This window comes from Strigops habroptila, chromosome 9 (assembly GCF_004027225.2).
Source record: "Strigops habroptila isolate Jane chromosome 9, bStrHab1.2.pri, whole genome shotgun sequence".
NCBI lineage: Eukaryota > Metazoa > Chordata > Aves > Psittaciformes > Psittacidae > Strigops > Strigops habroptila.
This window is the reverse complement of record NC_044285.2, coordinates 2,585,875-2,599,785: the sequence shown is the minus strand read 5'-3', so window position 1 is coordinate 2,599,785 and position 13,911 is coordinate 2,585,875. Positions and strand designations below refer to the sequence as shown.

The window sequence follows — 13,911 nt, the reverse complement described above, 5'->3', positions numbered from 1 at the left end:
GCAGCACTCAGACCTGAACAGGGGCTGGATGCTTCAGTCTGCAAATGAGTACGTTTGAGAAGTACACACTGAGAGAAATTCCATTTATTTTGTACAAGGTGGGATACCTTTGCACAGTGAACAAATATATTACAAATCTGTCTTGCCTTAAAAAAGTATTGCCATTTTGATGCCTGTTTCCAAAGCTAATGCTCATATACAAGAAGGTACTTTTTTAGGTGTCGGGTTTGTTTTTTTCCTGTTAAGCTCTATGCACATCGTTGCATTTGGTTTGAAAATCCAGCTTTGAAAAAATAATGGAGCACATCTCTGCTCTCTGGAGTCTCATTGTGAACTTTACAGCAACACACACAGATGTTGGTCAGGCAGCAGCTCAGACTGCTTGTGCTCGGTGTCAGGTAGGTCTCTAACAAGAGAGTTCCTTTGCAAATTGCCTTTTCTCATGATACTTTTGAGGTAAGTCTTTCTATTCCTGTACATAAAATATATCCCTACTGGCCCTACAAAATAATTGTCTGCTTACATCTCAAGTAAGGCTTTCCTGGAAAATAAAATCACTATTGCTGCTCAGTCATTGCCCCCATGCACACATGCAGCATTCATGTAACTACTTATGCATTATCCTGCAGGATGAAGAACTGCTGCTCTGGAGGGTCTCTTGGTTTGCACAGTGGGGTCCAGAGCCCACCCAGCCCCATCACTGGGGCTCCCCATGCCCTGATGGGAGTGTGTTGTGGTGCTGCACCCAGGGGTGCTGTGCAGGCTGCCAGGGGCTCGTACCACTGTCACAGGGCTTCCATCCCCACCAGCGTGCTCCGAGTGATCCAACACTTGATCCTGGTCTGACTCGGAGCTGGGATCAAGCCGCTGCTCCAAGTGGGAAGGTTCCTTGGACCAGTCCCCCAGACCAATGGGTTACACAAGTGATCATGCTTTGAGCAAACTGAGTGGTGCTGGTTTTGGGCTCTTCTGCTTCCATCAGACTGGCGAATGTGCAACAGAAGGTTGTGGTTTCTATTTAAGAGGCAATCAACTTGCTACTTCCATGTTTGCCTAATAAAATTACATATTTAGAATCAATACTACTTCATGCTCAAAATCTACAAGGAACTGCTTAACAGCGAGTGTTCTACTTCCTAGGTCAATAAAAATAAAAAAAATACTCATGGTGGCTTAGTCCAAAACTTTACCATGGCCAACCCCTTGAAAGTCCCTTCCCAAACAGCTGCTGAAACACAAACCCAGTTTCAGCTCAATTTAATGACATTTCAGGTAGAATCATCAGCAGATAAAGATGCACTACATGGTAATGCACATCAAATTAAAGGGGGTCATAAATGGCATGCTGTAAGGAAATCATGGTGAGATGGTTTGTGAAGATGGGCTAGAAGAGGCAATGTGGCTTAGCTTTAGGAAAGGAAACCAAACCAGGACTAGTCTGTGAAAACCTGCATCAGTCTGCACTGCCTGACAAATCTGATGGATTTATCTAACAAAATCAAAGCTGTATAAGGGAAATTAAAGCCTATTTGTGCCAATCAGAGTATTTTATACCTTGTTAAATCTGTGGTGAGATGGGTGCGAGGCTCATTGAAACTCAAGTCATTAGCAAGGATCAGTGGACATTTGCCAAGCTGTTACATTTTAAAACCTGCACAGAATGTGTCTGTGTTAATATTCCTCAACTCAAATACCCTGGTACTGAATAGGAAGATAAAAATCTCCATGCTGATTACCACGCATGATCTGCACAGGTTGCACATGGTTATGGCAGTCCAGACAGTGAAATGACAAGGTTCCCTGCTTTCATTCAGAAAAATGTCCATTTCCATGACAAAGAAGTACAATATATTCCAGTGTATTCCAAGTCACCTTGTTCCTAACAGTAAAAGGGTTCTTGATGCAGTTGGTAGAAATGTACATCTGTAAGTCCTTCTACTTAGCATGGTTTTGTGTTTTATTTTACAGCAAAGCCAGGGTTAGAATACACGCCACGGAGAGTTTTTGCCTGGAGCACGTAGACACCTTCCTGGGGTGATGGACTCCAATCACATGTGGAGGAGGTTCTCATTAGGTCCTGTTACCCATATAAAAATGTCTTTATAAATAACATCATGCAGCAGCAGTTGGCCCAAGCTGATGTTGTGTTACGTTAGGTCCTTGTGTAAGACAGTCTGAAGTCCCATCAGCATCCTGCAGCACAGAAAAGGATTGTCTTCTCTTTTGCTCCCTCAGTTTGTGTTTGCAGCACAGTGCACCAGTGAAGTTCATCCTTTTAAGACTGCTTGTCCCAGGATGGCCCATGCGTCGGGCTGTGCCTTACAGGGAGGAGGTCGTAGTGACCAGGAATGTGACTGTTCCTAGGCAGGTCGTATGGATTCTGGAGGTAACTGGCACTCCGACCACGGGCATCTTGGACCACGCTGACAGTGGGCTCTGGGGAAGCAAGGAAAGCAGGGTTATGGTAACCTGCAGTGCTCCCAAGGCTAGTTACTCTACTGATGTATTTTGTCGCAAGCACTGAGCATCAGCTTCCCAAACCATCTCATCCCCTCACAGCTTTACTGGCAGCACATGGGGCAGACCAGGAAGGAAAACATCAAACAGAACCAAGGGCAGATAGATAGTTCCCAAAGCCCTGCAGGGAATGGCTTCAAAAGACCAACACTTCTGCACTTCCAAAGTCTTGCAGCTGGACTGCAGCAGTTTAACAGAAGAGCATGAAGAGGAGCTGTACCACACATATCCACCACCCTTGCACAAGCCCCTATCCGGGATGCAGCTCCCCAACTCAACACACGAAGGCACAGGCCTTCTCCCATGGCCAGCACCTCCCTGCACCATGCCATGTCCATGTGTTCCAGGAAAGGGGGAAAAGAAAACACACCAGCATCTACAGTAAAAACACCAACAGCCCCTCTGCTACCTGCCCCTCTTACCAACTTCATAGATGTTTTTATTGGCGGTCGATGAAGTTGGCATTTCTGAATATGGGGACTCCCTGTGCCCAGGCGATTTCATTTCCACGTAGCTGCTCTCGGAGTGTTTGCATGTTAAAATGGGGGGGTCTTTGATGGTGGCGTATGGGTTTTCGCTGCTGTTCAGGGAACAAGTGCTGGAGCTGCACACAGATTCTTTCATATAATCTGCAAGACAAGAGGGGAGTGGCAGTGTTAGTCATTAGCTTCCTTGGGTTAATTAAACCTCTGCAAAAGGGTTGGGGGGCAAGGGGGCACAGGGTAAGGAAGATCCTTGAAGCATCCAGTACAGACACGTGACGCGTGTGCTCTGGGTGTATCCAGACCATTGCATCCACACTCACTAGCAGGAGAGAAATAAAAACCTCAGTACCAAAGGTTTTCCTGTAAAAGGTTCTAGTTGTCATTTACTGCAGTATTTAATTGGAAGCGGCATCTTTCCCTCCCTCCCTCCCTCTAATTCCTAAGGAGTTTTAATCCCACTCCACAGACCCATGCACATGGCTGTGGTACATCGGTTCTGCAAGCAGGACCTTCTGCTGCTCCCTGGCCTGTTGGGCCAGCTACAGGGTTGGTGTCCTGGGGCTTTGATCAACATCAAATGCCATAGATTTGAATCCAGAACATTTCCAGCAGGCACAGAACTGCATCAGTGCAGCGTGTGTCCCCTGAGAGCTCCAGTTTCTGGGGCTATCCAGCACCAGGAGAAGCCAACTTCATATTCCCGCTGCCATTAAGACTGGGAGGAGGCTGCTCCTGCTGGTGGGGAACACTTGCGTTTCCACAAGGGGGACAAGCCTCCATCTGAGCCTTGCTTTTGCTTTGCCTTTTTCTCACCCCCCACCTTGCTGTAGATAATCTACTGCTCCTCTCCCCTAGGCTGGAGAAAACAGGAGATGGTGACAGAGGAGGCGCTACATGGGGAGAACAAGGTTGTTATGAGAATTGTAACCATGGTCTCCTCTGTCAGTGCCCGTGGCTGGGGTACAGTGCCAGCCTGCTGCAGCGTACAGTGCCAGTCTTGCTTTAAAAATAAAAAACAATAGAGAATAAATTGACATTCAAGAACGTGCCATTGCTGCTGTGTGCATCCTGCTGGGCAGTGCCAGTAATTTAGAATTAGAGCGATGCAATGAAAGATGAGGCATTTTCTTGTGCTGGGTTACAGTACAAAGGCAGATCCTGGTATATATGAAATACTCCCGGTGAAATAGCGGGACTTGCAAAATAGCTGCAATCCCAGCTGCCCCCGCTGTCTAGTATGGGAGACAAAAAGAGAAATGCAGGTTAAGAAATAGACAGACAACAAGATATCGCTTCTCCTTTACAAACCTCACCTCTGCGCCTGTCCTCCCCGACCTCCTCACTCACTCCTCAGGTTTGCTTCACTCCGTGCTGTGATTCTCCCTCCCTCAGCTCTGGGGTTGTGCCTGTGTGTCCACCATCACCCCAGGCCTGGTGCCCTTTGCCTTGGCTCAGCACTGAGGGGGGTTGCACTGAGCAGGCACCCAGAGCAAGGTGTCAGGTCACGTCCTGCAGCAAGCTATTGCGTTTCTGTGCTCTAATTTCAGTGATAGGAGCAAATCCTGTGAGCCCTCAGCAATCAGGGTGAGTGAAACCAGCTGTGGGAAGCTCCACCTCACAGCAAACCAGCTGCACCATGCTGGACCATCAGGGACGTGAAGGCCCTGGCACCAGTGCAGCGTTTACTTAGTTATAATATTCAGAAACTCCTCCTCTGACTTCAGCCTGGGTGACATTAGCAATGCCTTTGCTTCAGAGTGAAACGTCTGGTTTGGTACAGCACAGGAGGCAGGAACCAAAGCCACACAAATATTCCCAGGCTGCAGGCACCAAGGTTGAGCCCTCTGGGTTTCCCAGCCCCATCCCATTTAGGCAAGTCAGTGGAAAGCTGTCCCATTCCGTCCTTCTACTGGGCCATAGAGCAACCCTGCAAGACCAAAGGCTTCTGCACATGGATGAGCTCAGTGTTAGTAGCTTTTGCTATGCATATGACTTAAATGAAGGTGCCGCACAGTCTAGGCTCGATTAGTGTTTAAAGGTGAGGAGACAATAGGCAAAGACTAACAAATACTATCATAAAATGCAAATCTTTGGGCTAAAAATACCTGTATGGGCTGGGCCTGTTCCTGAGTCCCTGGGAAGGCTGTGCTATGGGTGAACTGGCTCATGCAGGCGAGGAGCTGAAAGCTCTCAGTGCTGCCCGAGGCTGGAGCAGGAGCACTCACAGCTTCAGGGACACGGCCTGGATGAGAGACTCAACCCTGAGGCTTTTGTTTTTTTCTTAGACAAAGAAAGGTTCAGCTCTACCTGCAGCAACTCACAGCTTCTGGTGGCTACTACAAGTGTGCAGTGCTCTCAGGAGAGCCTGGGCAGCCTGTAATAAGCCAGCTCTGAATTTTGGGGTGTGAGGACAGGAAGACTGTTGCAAAAGAGAAGAGAAGGCTCCAGAGAGACCTCAGAGCAGCTCCCAGCACCTAAAGGGGCTACAAGAAACCTGGAGAGGGGCTTTGGACAAGGGCCTGTAGGGACAGGACAAGGGGAATGGCTTTAACCTGCCAGAGGGGAGACTGAGGTGAGCTCTCAGGCAGAAGCTCTTCCCTGTGAGGGTGCTGAGGTGCTGGCACAGGGTGCCCAGAGAAGCTGTGGCTGCCCCATCCCTGGCAGTGTTCAAGGCCGGGTTGGACAGGGCTTGGAGCTCAAAACAGAGCTGGGCTCAGACTGATTAAATGTAGATCATAAAAGACCACTGGCTGCTACAGCAACAAAGGGGGATAGTGAGAAGTCCTGCTCCTGCAGTAGCTATGTGGGTCAGCGCTGATTTGTTTATGGAAATGGGTACATCAGAGCTGGCATAGGCAAAAATCCCAGCACATCGTGCATTTTGTTAAGTCCAGTTTAGCTACTTTTATCTTCCTAAGCTAAAATTCACCTGCACTGCTGCTGGGCTGACACCACCTCCCAGGCAGGTGCCCTCAGGCTGGACCCACTGCACCAGCACTTCCCTTCTCAGAAGAGACCACTGAAATCCCACTTGGGCTGCCCAGACTCATTTGGCCTCTCCCAGGAACTGCCTTTTCCCAGAAGATCCTGAGAAACAGCACGCCAAAGAGCCGATTCCCACTGACGTAAATGGGAATTCTGTGTCTAGCTAGGGACTAGACCCTTTGCTCTGGATGCAGTATAATTCACGGAGCACCAGCGTGTGTGTGGCAGGGTGCTATACACCAGGGAGCCGTTAGCCCACAAGGCATGTTATGCACAAGATCACAGAGAATTTAACTCTCAAGGATGTAGAAGTGTCTGAGTTACTTTGTTATTAAGGGGATTTGGGGATAATTAAGAAGTCTGGCATCAATTGTCAAATTTCATGAGTTAATTTAACCCAGAACAAATGTATTTAGGAAGCCTCAGCCCAATCACCCAGTAGGACACGACTGAGCTCTGGCCATGCTGCCTCATTGTCCCCCTGTATATTGAGCTCTTGTGGTGGTGCCACAGCACTCGCTGTGAGCACTCCATCAGCTGGACACACTAGAGAAATATGGAGAAATATGGAAATATGGGGAATAGGCTCTAATTTTGAAGTCTCTGTTTCTGTGTTGCCTGGATACCAATCACCAGACCTTTGAAGGTTTTATTTTTGATAGCAGGGGCTGGAAGTGTACTTGTTCCTCCCACAGACCGGGTTCCTCTCTGATAATCCTCTGGCATACTGATGCCCAGCCTCGGTAGCTACAGCCACGTTTGGAGTGCTAAGGCACTATGATGTACACAGGTGAAACATGTTCCCCTACTATTTAATGCCATGCCTGGGTGACGTTCAGCATAGCGTGCCTTGCTGGCTGCTGTCATTAACCTGGTTAACCTTAGCTGCTCTAGGACAGCAACACAGCGACAGCTTATTGCTGTGTTTTGGAGTATGACACAGCTGTGGGGACACATTCCTGTCCACCAAACAAATGAACCACGCTGAACCAAGCCCTGAGTCCCTGAGGTAAGTGCATCAGCGTTTCAAACTGCTGGGACTTCGCTGCCTGCCGTGCAAAGCCTGAGGTCACATTAATCCACCAGTGCATCAGCCCCAGGGACCCACCGTGTGCCCTCCCGGCAGAGCATCCCATGCAATGCTCTGGGCAGGGGTCAGCACCAAACACCATTTTCAACTGCAGGGCAAGCTTTCTCCAGTGAGACCTAGCAGATACTGGTGAGAAAAGACATCATCTTTAAACTGTATTAAAGTATATACGAACAAAGCACCCGCCTGCCAAGTCTTTTTGCTGACAGAATCCAATTGTTTGGGACTGGGAGTTCCTTTTATGTGAATGACCCAGCTTAGAAGATACCTTCTCTCCATCTTTCGGATTAATTTGGCTAGTCAGGGCCCATGCAAGACCTGGCAGGACAAGGAGAGCTGCACACTGAGCATGGGGCACATCACCCAGCTCCTCCTGGGAATGAGACTGCCCTGGGGCTGCCTGAACCCAGAGCCTGACCTTCAGACTGAGCTGCCAGAAGCCTTTAGCCATCCAAGGGCAGATGCTTCTGAGATATCTCTGCCAACTGCCTGCAGCTGGGCTACTGAAACCCCCTGGGATGTCAGTGTCTTCCTGTGTCCCCAGCACCCTGCCCTTGTCAGCACCAGCTGAGCCCGAACACATCAGCCTCCCTGACATGGCTTCTATTTTTCAATTTACAAGTGATAAACATGTAAAGAAAATGGCTCAGATCCTAAATAATGAACGGAATGTGCAGCAGCAGAAAATGCATTTCACAGTTTGCTGTTCCTGTAATTCGTTTTCTCCCATTCACACTGGGGTGCCCCATGCTGTGTGACGGTGTCTCTGGATGGGAATTCCTCCTGCATGTGTTCAAAGCAGCTTTTTGACTTTTTAAAACACAGTAATTTAGTTGAAACTAATCTTGAAATGAATAGTTCCATGTAAAGAGAACAACTTGCTAGACTAGAATAAGAGAATCATTGAAGTAGCTGAAACCAGTGGATTGAATCAAATCTACATACATAACCCTTTAATATTTTAAATCTAGCTTTATCGGGAAGGACTTTGCCATGGATCAGTGGTTTCCTCTGGTGAGCCTGCGTGTTAAGATGATGTTTTAGCAATATTATGCCACTTTATTTTGTAAACAGCAGCTACAAAATGATAAGTGTTCTCTAGGCCTGGCTATAAGCTGGTTATTGCACTTTATGTGTACTAGCTTTCAATATCCCTTGTTAGTTCAGATAAAGGTCTTGCTCGGTAACACCTCGGCCATAGCAGACCAGTGGGTGCCTTGAAACCAGCTCTGTCTGAAGGTACCATTTTCCCCATTACCCAGCTGATACCAGCTCAAGGACATTACGAAGAAGCTGTGCAGTATTTACCTCCTGGGCTGAGGGGGGGACATTCCCAGCTGGTGTGTGCAGACACAACAGCCTGGAATTCAGCTCAAGGCCCTCCGCCTGAAACCTGCCTGTTCTGAAGGAGACAGACTCCTTGCTCCAGCTCCTGGACCACAAGCTCAGTGTGCCAAACCCAGCCCAGACTATGAGGAGCTGTTGGGGACCACTGTGCCAAGTGGTCTTGAAGTCCATACAGAACTGGACTATTCTGAATGTAAACCTGGAGGAAAACTGAAATGTAAAATCACTGCGCCTTGTGCTCGTGACTCATCTACGAGCCCTTTTTAGAACTGCCCTGGAGTCAATGCCCATTAAATGCTTCGTGCCAGCGTGACTGGTTAATGTACTGAGTGAGGTCTTTTCTCAAGCTCTGCTATAAATCTCTTTCAGAAGGGCCACGCAGCAGGGTCAGCTTGTTTTCTAGTGGCTTTGTTTAAGCTCTGGAGAGCCAGGAGCCTTACGGAGCCACAACTTAGCAGGCAAATGCACCAGTCTGTCATCAGCAACTGCCACCAGGAAGCCCTTGTAGATGACTAATAGGTCCTAAAAGAGCTTCCCCTGGCCAGACGGTTCCACCTGCACCTCCTGTCCCTGCAGCAGAACCCTCCCTTTTTGTCTCATGCTGCTTTGCTGAGGCAGGAGCCTCCAGCCTTGTAAAGACTTGAATCCATAATTCACGGGCCCCAGACATCTGGCTCAGAGTCAGGAGTGCTGCCAGCTGAGTGTATGTTGTAGGTAATGGCTCTGTCCCTTTCTGCCTCTGCATGACCCCTCTCCCGGGTGCTCAGGTCTCTCCTATCTCACCTCTTCTATGACACCCTCCTCAAACTCTTTGCCAGGGTGGCTGCAGGCACTGGATACCATACCTTTGAAGCTTTTTTCCATTATGTATGTGTTCTGACGTCTATCCATCCCACAAGCACCTGCATGAAAATGATATATAATGGAAAACAAATAAATATTTATGTAAATTGGATTGCTTTGACGACTGAGCAGCATATATTCTTTCCTCTAGATTGTACATCAAGGCCCTCATTTAGGGAGGCTCTTAAGCACATCCTCAGCTGTAAGCATGCACTCAGGGCAGTGGGGATTCTGTGCACGCCTTAGAATTGTGCATATGCTTAAGAGCTTCCCTGGAAGGGAGGGCTTTCCTGAAGCGGGGCACTGCTCTTTACCAGGAGCAGCTATCCATCAGGAGAACAGCCCAAAAATCATCTACTGATAAGTTCATTACTGAAACACTGGGTTGGACTAGTAGGAGCCTAAGGAGAAATCATCTCCTTCCAAATTTGAGTCCACAGGTTCCATTACATTATTCTGTGACTAATTTTAGGCTTTGCTTCATTGTGGATAGTATGTTATTTAATTCACAGTCTTAGATTCTAAGGTGTGTACAATCCTTCTCTATTACCTACTATGATTTGCTTATCAATTTGCACAGTTCAAGAACTGATGTGACCGCAGTCCCCAAGTGACTACAGAGGCCTGAAAATGCAGCAGCTGAGAGCAGAGAGCTGGCAGCAGACTTCTGCCTCATGCGGCTCTATAAGAGCTTGCTGTTCCTTACAGAAGCACAGATAGAAGGGGATGGGAACCTTTACTGCAAATGATCCTAGATATCAATCAAAAGGCAAATCTAATAGAAGGCTTTAAATCTTTTAACTATAGAGTCTGATATGTCTTACTGACTAGCAAAATCAACACAAATTTGGTTACTGAGATAGAAATGTCTTTGTGGCTTATGGGATTCCCAATCAAGTAACTAAGTTATGCTGGTAAAAGAGCCCTGCAAACAGTGTGTCCCAGAGGTCTCCCAGCTCTTTGTCCTTGCATGTCCTCTGGTCTCTATAGAAAAAGCTGTCACCATCACTGGCAATGCTGTACCGGTCCCCTTTTCACACCACCTTTGCTTTTGCTAAATAAGGAAAATCAATTAGACAATAAATGTGTTACTGGCACATCAAAGACACCCCCCTTTGCACAGCATCCACCCCTGAGCATAGGAAAAGGGCTGGTGATTCACAACTGACTCTCTCTGACGGGGCTCCTTCCTTTCTGGCCACGAGTGACTGCCCAAAGCTTTTGAGCACCTTCTGCTTTGTTTTCCACCACTTGTCCTGAGCCAATTCCCAGACTTGCTCCCGGAAAGAAGCAGCAGAGGGCAAGGCTGACTGGGTGGTTTGGGCACAGTGAGGAAGCTCTTTCACGTAGCAGTATTTGCCGTGTGCTTTTTTCCTCTCCTGCATTCTGCATAGGGTAGAGTGAAGAGGATGGAGCTGATTCACCCCTTGGCTCACATCCACAGGGCTGGTGCTCTCTTTCCCAGCAGCGGTGCCCCCAGAGGCCATCCCCGTTGATCACACGTCCTCCTGGCAGGGCTGAGCAAACCCCCATGGGCAGAACACCCAAGCAGTATCCAGGGCAGCTTCACAGGCAAACACGCAGGAGCCTCCTGCAAGAAGCAGCTCACACCACACAGAGCAAGGCTGGAGTGTTGGTGGGCACACAACTGGGGTCACAGGGTGATAGGGGCCTCAGCCACACAGAGAAAGCAGCGGCAGGGAAATAAAGGAGACCGAGGCCGGACCATGGGGAGGTGCACTGGACACAGCGTTGCTCACGTAGAGCAATAGCAACACCGGAAAGAGCTTCTGGCTTTGGAAGATTGGGATGAATAACTGCTCAAGCCCATGGCCTAGTCCTCCCCAGTAACTTTAAAATATTGACCAGCCATTTCAGAGTTAGAGATAAAGCAAGAGCAAAAAACACAGGAGTGATCCTGTAGGACAATGTCCTCATAACTGCTGGGGATTAATGAGATGCTTAAAGTAAGGACCATGAGGAGTAAGTGATTTATGGAAGCAGAGGTTACCCAGAGAATGGTTACCTGTGTTCACTGCACAGTCCATCCCTGTACAAGAATGTTGTATCTGTTCTGAGCATCCTCATCAGATCTTTACAGAAATGTTCCCACTGTGACTGTGAAGACCCAAATGAAGGCTGGAGCCTTGGCGCTGCTGTGGAGTCAATCAGCACTTTTGGTGGCTCGGAGAGGAAGGATTCCACCTTCTGAGCATGGTTCGTTAATTCAGCTCCATGTGAGCTCCTGCCAGTCCTATTGGAAATGTCAGACACGTCTGGAAGGGCTTCTGCAGCCGCAGACATCACTGTGTCTGCTCTAAGTTAGCCCAAACTCGCTGTGAGACTGCGAGGGAGGGCAGGCTGCTGTGTGAACACAGAGTTCAGCTGAGTGAACCTGACTTCTGGTTCTGAGCTGTGTAACAGACACACTCTGAGCTGCAGAAAGGCACATTGCCACGCTCGGGCCCAGTGCTCTCTCCAGTATAGCTTCTCATAGGAGGATGGCTCAGAAAAGATGGGATACACCTGCTAGGAAAGATACAGTTGGGGTTGGTGCTGCCTTGGGAGGGCTACAGGACCCCTCAAAGCCCTTCCCAGCCTATTCCCTGTAATTCTGCCTTTAGTCTTCTGCGGGTTTTGTGACCCATTTTTGCCTATTCATTGCATTCCTCAGAAGGTGAAATGAATAATAGATACATTACTTTTTAAACTGCAAAAGTAATTAATGTGGAAAGGGCCTAAACAGGGCAGGAATCTGGCTCTTCAGGAAAGGCCAGGTTTAAATCTGAAGTTAAATTGTCTGCTGGGGTGAAATCAGAGTCTCAGTTGGAAATATTTTTCCCCACCTTTTTGGCTTTGAGAAACATGCAAAGTCAGGTCTGAACCGAACTTTGAGTCACTCGGGATGTGCTGCAAATCACACTCAGTCTCTGCTCTGAGCACTGCTGTTAGAAAAACAATACAGATAAAACCTGTTTTGTCTGCAGCCCGCTGTGCCCAGCACTCCAACTAATGAGCATAACAACCTTTTCTGAACTCAGTAGGTGGCTTAGGACATTTGACTGGCTTGGAATAGGAGCTGGAAGATGGACTTTGCAATTGCTTAATGCAGACTGGACTGGAGGAGAGAGGTTAGTCACAGGGCAAACAATTCTGGTTCTGCAACAAGAAACAGTGAATAGAAAATGCAAAGACAAGGCATTCCTTGAAATTAGTAAGACTAAGCTGCATTGAACAGGTAGTGACACACGGCAAAGGTGACAAAGCCACCTTTCCTTGGCACCACACATACCCCAAACCCTGATTTCTCAAGCACGCATCCATGAGAATGACTTGTGCAGGTGTGCTCATCACTAGATTCCATTTAACAGGTATGATTCTCTCTCTGACAAAGCCTGATACTTGAAGCTCACAAGGAAATGTGCCAGCAATAAAAATACAGGCTTTGTTCTGCTCCTTGCATTTCCCAGTTGGAAAGAACCCAAACCTGACAACAGCAAAGCAGGTAAAATACCCCCTCAGTACGAGCAGCCCTTTCTCTGCTCCCTTAGAGAACATCTTTCTTTCTTCCTTTCCCTTTCCAAATAAAATATCTGAGGAATGACTCCTGGCTGAGCAAAGGCCAATGATGCAAACTGTGAGCAATCAAAAGGTGATTTCCAAAGCTGTAAAAGCACAGCCTGCAAGAGTGAGGAGAGCAAAGAGGGGTTAATGAAACCACTCGTGTCTGTTACCTGTGGGATCACCTTTACGAGATACACAAGCAAATAGAAAGTACATGGTGTTTCCAGAAAGCATTCTATTGACCCTCTTATAGACACAGAAATAAAGATACATTGCTTGGAAGTGAGGAGCTGTGGTGCCAAGCACACAGAAAAGGGCACGATACCACCCATCAGCTGAGCAGCAGCGCTCTGCTTCTGATAGAAACAGTGTCCTGCCTTCTCCTGAGCTGCCAGCCCTGCTCCTGAATGAGTAGCTTGGGAGTAGCTGCTTCTCCTGCTCTCCCTGAGCTTGGAGGTCAAAGGGGGATCTAAGTCTGGATCCAGCATGGTATAGAGAAGCAAGTTTGTCCCCATCAGAAGAGTCCCTGAATCCTTACATCCAGTCTGAGCACAGCCATGCACCTGAGAAGTGAAGGTGTGCTGCAGTTCAAAATACAGAAGGTGTCAGCCTGGGACAGGTCTGGACAGCATCCAACCTTGAGCACAGTGTTTGATCAGAAATGCCTTGCAGAGGTCAAGAGAAAAAAAAGGGAATTAAGAAAACTCCTTATGCTTGCAGGTTTTAGCAGATGAGTGGCCCAGTTAATTTTCACACAGATAGTCTTACGATTTCCTTTCCCCCAGCTCTAATTCATATTAATGACACTTGCAACTCCTAACAAGCCTACAGACATTCCTGTGTGCCTGGTTCATCCAAAGATCCTGTCCTTTGGCACCACTGCCTCAGCCAGAGGAGTCGCTGGCTGAAGAACCAGGGAGGTAAGCTGAGGGTTTTCCATCCGCTCCCAACTTCTACACATCTTCTCCCTATAATATTCCATGGGGCAGAGGAGTGGTCCGCTGCCATTTTAACTGTTTTGAACTGAATCCAGCTGAATCCAACACATGAGCTGGAGCATCATCAGCATAAAAACTAAGT

The 13,911-nt window shown here is 48.0% G+C and overlaps 1 protein-coding gene across 7 annotated transcripts in view; it reads right to left on the bottom strand.

The window, feature by feature from the left end:
• Positions 1–66: 66 nt before the first annotated feature.
• The window catches only part of MEGF11 (multiple EGF like domains 11), a 269,153-nt gene continuing 255,308 nt past the window's right edge, over positions 67–13,911 (bottom strand). For 4 of the 7 annotated variants that reach the window (XM_030497267.1, XM_030497269.1, XM_030497268.1 and 1 more), the window contains 3 exons: positions 9,270–9,326; positions 2,940–3,146; positions 67–2,436 (listed from right to left, as the gene is read on the bottom strand). In XM_030497267.1, coding sequence (XP_030353127.1) covers positions 2,276–2,436; positions 2,940–3,146; positions 9,270–9,326 — 425 coding nt within the window. In that variant the 3' untranslated portion in view covers positions 67–2,275. Of the gene's footprint in view, positions 2,437–2,939; positions 3,147–4,051; positions 4,235–9,269; positions 9,327–13,911 lie in introns of all 7 variants that reach the window. The other 3 variants (XR_003993112.1, XR_003993113.1, XM_030497271.1) reach the window with 2 other exon arrangements.